The following is a 6000-nucleotide window of genomic DNA, read 5'->3' as shown; positions in this document are numbered from 1 at the left end:
AAAGGTGCTTTAAAATCAAAAGTTTCCTCAAACAGAATCTACCTATTCACCTATGCAACATCAGGCACAAAGACTTCAGTCCTATCCAAGGTCTTTGGTCATTAGAACAAATTAGAATAGAATGTTTTACATTCACAGTTTTTAATAGCCTAGGATACAAATAACTGATTGTACTAAGAAGATTTATTTTTGAAAGAACACCAGATTTAGACTGCTTGTGGAAATCTGCAAGCTTCACAGGTGAAGTAGAGTTTCTCTCACCTTCACCTCCTGCAGGGTAGGATCCTGAATTGAGAATTTTTCTTTTTAGTGCCCAATAATAGGTATCATTATAAAAATAAATGCTTCATGCTCCTAATTTATATTTCCTTTGAAAATTCCTCTACTCTTCCTTTACTAAGGTACATACAGGACATCTTGTGACTAGATTCATAAAGTATTCTGGTTTACTATCAGACAGACAGACTCATGGCAGAGCATTTCAGGTAAACAGAATTACTCTGAAAAACATTTGCTACAAACCTTTTTCCATACTTTCTTGCTCTGTCAGCTTTTGAGTCTTAACAAACCTGATAGTGTTCTTAAAGCTCCAGCTCCAAATTCATGTATTTATAAGTCAATCTCATCTGAAATTCAAAATATTATCCAATGTCTCAGTGACATCAGGGATCAACTCTAGTTTCCACTCTAACTCTGTTGCACCAAGTGAAATGGGTAGAAACTTGGCTAAAAAACAAATGGTTGAGGATACCCAAATAACAGTGACACAGAGCTCTTACTACCTAGGCTATATCATTCTTCCTTTGCATAAGTACAGGTGGCACATCAAAGATATGACACAGTAAAGTATTCTGAATGAGCACTGGTGAAAGACACTTTCATATGCAATTTTCTAAACTTGGCTATAGAAAAAATTTTCCCTGTTATTCCATAAAATGTATATACTATTATATGGGTAATTAGAAAATTGTACTCATTTATGCTTGTACAAGCAGTTTCATTCTCATTTTGCAGCTTAATAAATTTAGAAATGTAAGAAAACAAACTGTTCAACAAAGATAAATACCTTTGGTATATTCGACCTCATAGTAATGTGCAATATTTCTGAGCAGTGAATCATCGTTTAAATCAGGCAGGTAAGTTAAATCCAATTTCCAACCATTTGTATCTCTTAGCTGTGTCAGAGAAAAATGCGTACACAGCTGTTGCTGTTAAAATAAAGCATACAATTAATTCTTACAGAGCACCTTTTCACATGGAGGGATCAAAGCATCTCCAAAGCAAGGTTAACTACCACAGATTTTATTGACATGAAAACCAACACACTGTTACTTGACTTCTCTGTGATCAGGAAACTGCCTTCACTGTTCTCCTTCACTATAATAACCAACAATAAAAAGGCCTGATATCAAACTTCCCATAATGGATCCATCTAGCAAAATGTCCATCTAGCCCTGTACCCTAACCCTAACACTGGCTAACTGGAGATGTCTAACAAGAGGTCAAGTAGACAAGTAGACAAGAGACAGTGCCCCAAACCCTCTCCTAGCTCTACTGATTCAGGGCTCACAAGATTCCTGAATCAGGTAAGGATTGTCTCCAGCAGGTACGTTACATTCTTTGATCTCATCAGATGACTAAAGTAGTATATAAAGGAAAATGAAAACTGAAATGCAATTGCACCTGAAATTAAAACAGGTGCTACATACCATTTTTATTAATGGTAAAACTTGCTTAGTCCAGCAGGATTTCACGATCCTAATCTGAGCTCTTTGTGAAAGTGGCATATGAAGAAGAAAAGCGACTGTAAGACATTGCATTCTACAGAGGTCAGCTGCTTCTCCTGGAGATAGAGGATTGCTTCTGCCCTGCTGAGAGATGACAGGTAAAAAGTTGATCGTGTCCTTCAGCAAAATAATTGTGTTCATTCTACTTAATTTGGCAATTTGCACTTTGTTAAAACAGCTAATAATTCTGATCTATTTAAACAATTCATGCATTGCAATTACTTGTGGATACACTTACTTCAAAATGAACATTCTTGTAGTGCTGGTAGATGCAGATGCATTGTAAAAAAAAAAAAAAGAAATCTCTTTTCTGAAAAGAATATGACTATAAAAATCAAGACAAAACTTAATTGTTGGTGTGGCTAGAAATGTCATTATTTAAAGAGGAAAAATTATCTAGATATAGGCCTACACTCTTTTCTCAACTGCACAGCAAAAAGTCTGTACAGAAATACAGCTGTGGTAACCACTCGTAGCTACCCTGTAGTCCACTGAATGTGTCTCATAAAATATTACTGATATATTGCGTCTGTGTTAAATTGATGAAAACATAAGGATTGTGGTATGGTCACAAAAATGATGTCATGACCGCACCTAGAAAGAGGCCTTTTTTCTGAAATGTCTTGCTAACTTAAGGAAAAGAGTATTCTTCTGTAAAAGCTAGTGTGCTATTGAATATTAGGAAAATAAAAATAATGAGTGCAACTACCTTCCAAGGTAAAACTTCCTATAGAAGTAATTGCTCCTCGGGTAAAAGTTCCCCCAGGAATAGCCACAGCCACAGGGAGCACAACGAGACTGTGCTCCTTTGGAAAAGCTGTGGCCACAGTAATTACCTGAACCAGATCACTTACAGAGTGTGGTCACAAAGAAAGCAGCTGGGCCTCTCTTCAGCTTGGGATCTAGAACAGCCATCTATCCTGTTAGCAATACAATTATGATCACTGTGCTGAAAAGATATTTAAAAAATCCTTACTCGTGCTGATTGTTTTCTCTTTGCTCGCGTGGAAGTATTTGAATTTTTCAACATGTTGCTGTATATTTTTAGTCCCACGGCACAAGTAAGAACGCAGACCACACGCCGAATGTCAGATCCTTCGGGCCACAGTTGTTTCAACAGACTCACAGTCTGGCAAGCCTGCAGTCATAACAGTATGAACAGCACAAATGACCGCTATAATAAAACTTACAAAAAAAGGACAAACCTTATCCTTTACAGAGCTCTACAGAAGGAAAAAAAAAAAAAAAATGATGTGAAAACTACAAAAAGAAAAGTGCACACTATCGTTAATAAAAATAGCTCTTTTTGGTCATGTTCCTGAGGGCACCAATAGCCCGCCCCAGCCTCGGCCTGTTCCCAGGGAGATGCCTGATGCCTGCCTTGGCTGCCCCGCTCCTGGCTGGGGCAGTGGGACAGGCCCTGGCTACCAGGCTCTGCCCTGCAGCCTCCAGGGGAGCCCCCGTACGCCCGGGCTCAAGGGAGCAGCCACCCACCCTCACTACACCCCAATAATTTTTCTTCTCCTGGAGTGTCTAATTATTGAACTTGCCTCAGGCAAGGTAATTATAATACCGGGCTCAAGGGAGCAGCCACCCACCCTCACGACACCCTAATAATTTTTCTTCTCCTGGAGTGCCTAATTATTGAACTTGCCTCAGGAAAGGTAATTATAATAAAACAAATATTAGCAGTTGCCAGGCAGCTGTGTTTCTACTGACTTTTACATGCTTCCTAAGTAACACCATTTTTTTCTGGACTGAAAAGAAAAAAAATCAGCTTGCTGGACCAGTATCATTCCCACTGAATTCCAAGGAAGCTTTGCTGCTGTTCTCTGCAGGAGAAGTACAGTCACAAAACTGCAGAGCAACTTAGCACTCAGGAAAATGGCAGAGGTATACCAGGCATTATTTTGTACAATATATACATAAAAATACCAATTTTTTAAGGTTAAAGAATTTTAAAATGAGATTAATGAATCCATCACTTTAATCATGCAAGCACAGACCATGCAACGGTGATCAAGATCTTAAAAAAAAAAAAAAAAGTCCCAGATTGTGAATACTTTAATAGTTAGCAGAGTGTGCAAGCCCTGGAAGCTGCAACAGAGAGGTTTAGATGTTGAGATGTCTCTACAGATGAGGCAGCAACACCGACTCTTGCCCGCTGCTGCTGAAAGCACCCTCTTGTACCCTCCCCTGAGAAGCCAGCTCCTGCCGTGGGGGTGAGGCAATAGCCACAGTGCACCCAGAGGGTCGTAGCCATAGGCCCCCGGGGTGGCTAAGGGTGGATTTATGCCACAGATGGTGTTTCGTGCTGAATGGGCTGGTTCCCAGCTTCCACAAGATAAAGACAGTCGCCAAGATAAGAACATCCCTTAAGTGGCACCCCACTGATCAGCTTCCAGCTGAACCGTCCCACTTTAGTGAACTTTAAAGAAAGAAACGACTTCAAGCTGCCACGAAGAAGAGCCAGCATAGAGGAGACCTTCTCAGACCCAGGGGGTCACTTCCTAGCCAGAACTCTCTTCCTTATTGTGAAAGAATTTCAGGTAAAAGAATGGAGAAAGACAGTCAACCTGAGGTTTAGTGAACTTTAAAGAAAGAAACGACTTCAAGCTGCCACGAAGAAGAGCCAGCATAGAGGAGACCTTCTCAGACCCAGGGGGTCACTTCCTAGCCAGAACTCTCTTCCTTATTGTGAAAGAATTTCAGGTAAAAGAATGGAGAAAGACAGTCAACAGAGGGGTCACTTCCTAGCCAGAACTCTCTTCCTTATTGTGAAAGAATTTCAGGTAAAAGAATGGAGAAAGACAGTCAACCTGAGGAGGAAAAAAGAAAAATTATCAGATGTCCAATTACCTCTTTTTGTATGCTTCTCAGGTCCAGCTTGAGATGTTCATATAGACAGATCAATGGTTCTTTGTAACTGACTAGGTTTTCACAGGCAAATTGCAGATCGTGTTGATACTAAGAAGTGCAGAGGTCAAAGTTATATGCAAAAGTCAGCATATACAATGCATCAGCAACTACTAGCCTCAGACAGAATACATTCAGGTACATAACAATCCTCAGCCTCCCAGAAACATCTATTCTATATAAAAAACTCCTTTAAATATCATATCCCTGGCCTAAACGCTAGTCTTTCCTCGCATATTACAACTCAACTACAACATGCAATACTGAAGATACAGGAAGGGCTGTATTTGAGACTACCGTATCTTAAGTATGATTCTTTACAAGGATGTGAAATAAAACTATAGGAACAGGGCAGGAATTTGCCAACAAGCACAATGTTTGCTTGTTAAGGATTTCAAGACCAGTAGATAAAAGAAATATAAAATGTGCCATGTATCAGTGCTTTATAATTTTAATATGTAAAATGTAATACTCATATTGAGACATTTTAATTAAATCCGTGAAGTAGAACTAACACAGTTATTGCAAAACAATGAAGTTGTGAAACTTACCATTTGAAAAAATACCCTGTGTTTATACATGCTCTGAACATGATAGCCGTAAACTCTAAGAATATCGTACTCCTGTCCTGAAGCAAGCACAACATTGATTTTCTTTGCCAATGAATGAGCAATTAAAATAGATAAATAATCTGTTTGGAGAGAGTTCAGTCCTATGTCAGATACAATGATGAAGTAAGGATAGTTTTTCTTCAGGAACATCTCCCATTCGGATGATAAACAATTGGAAAATTCTGTATGAACAATTGTGCCTGTGTTGTGCCTCAGGTGTTCTATTAAGGCAGTACGTAAGAAAAGAAAATGAGGATACGGAAAGTACATCTGTTCTGCATCCTGTGGGAAATAAAAATAATGAAATTATTCAGTTACATTTGGTGACACAATGAACAGTTTCCTAATCCTGATTAGAATCAAGCAGTTGGTTTTAAAGGAGTGCAAAGGTTTAAACAGCAAATAAATGTTAGTTGTTCGGTACCTTGAAGAAAACAATCACGTATTTTGCTCCTTTTTCAGTGAAATCCTGGAGGAAGCATTCAATTTGGTAGAAGAAGTTTAGATACTGTGTTTTTGAACCTAAAAACATGTGCAGTAAGGAATCCCCATCTATCACGAAGAATTCAGATTCAACAAAATCTTTTAACAGACTGACGTAGCTGAAAGAAAAAGAAATAGCATGTATATAACATTACTCCAAGAAAAGTTGAGGACATAGGACAGAGAAAATTTGATACTAATAG

At 38.7% G+C, this 6000-nt stretch overlaps 1 protein-coding gene across 1 annotated transcript in view; it reads right to left on the bottom strand.

Annotated features, from left to right (window-relative positions):
* The window catches only part of DDX60 (DEAD (Asp-Glu-Ala-Asp) box polypeptide 60), a 48197-nt gene that overhangs the window by 39801 nt on the left and 2396 nt on the right, over nucleotides 1-6000 (bottom strand). Inside the window, exons 4-9 of the mRNA XM_014943233.1 lie at nucleotides 5739-5916; nucleotides 5255-5596; nucleotides 4647-4754; nucleotides 2764-2925; nucleotides 1710-1871; nucleotides 1067-1208 (exon numbers count right to left, since the gene is read on the bottom strand). Of these exons, the coding sequence (XP_014798719.1) occupies nucleotides 1067-1208; nucleotides 1710-1871; nucleotides 2764-2925; nucleotides 4647-4754; nucleotides 5255-5596; nucleotides 5739-5916 (1094 nt within the window). The remainder of the gene's footprint in view (nucleotides 1-1066; nucleotides 1209-1709; nucleotides 1872-2763; nucleotides 2926-4646; nucleotides 4755-5254; nucleotides 5597-5738; nucleotides 5917-6000) is intronic.

The sequence above is a fragment of the Calidris pugnax genome, unplaced genomic scaffold (assembly GCF_001431845.1).
Source record: "Calidris pugnax isolate Ruff unplaced genomic scaffold, ASM143184v1 scaffold15, whole genome shotgun sequence".
Classification (NCBI taxonomy): domain Eukaryota; kingdom Metazoa; phylum Chordata; class Aves; order Charadriiformes; family Scolopacidae; genus Calidris; species Calidris pugnax.
This window is presented reverse-complemented; position numbering and strand designations above follow the sequence as displayed.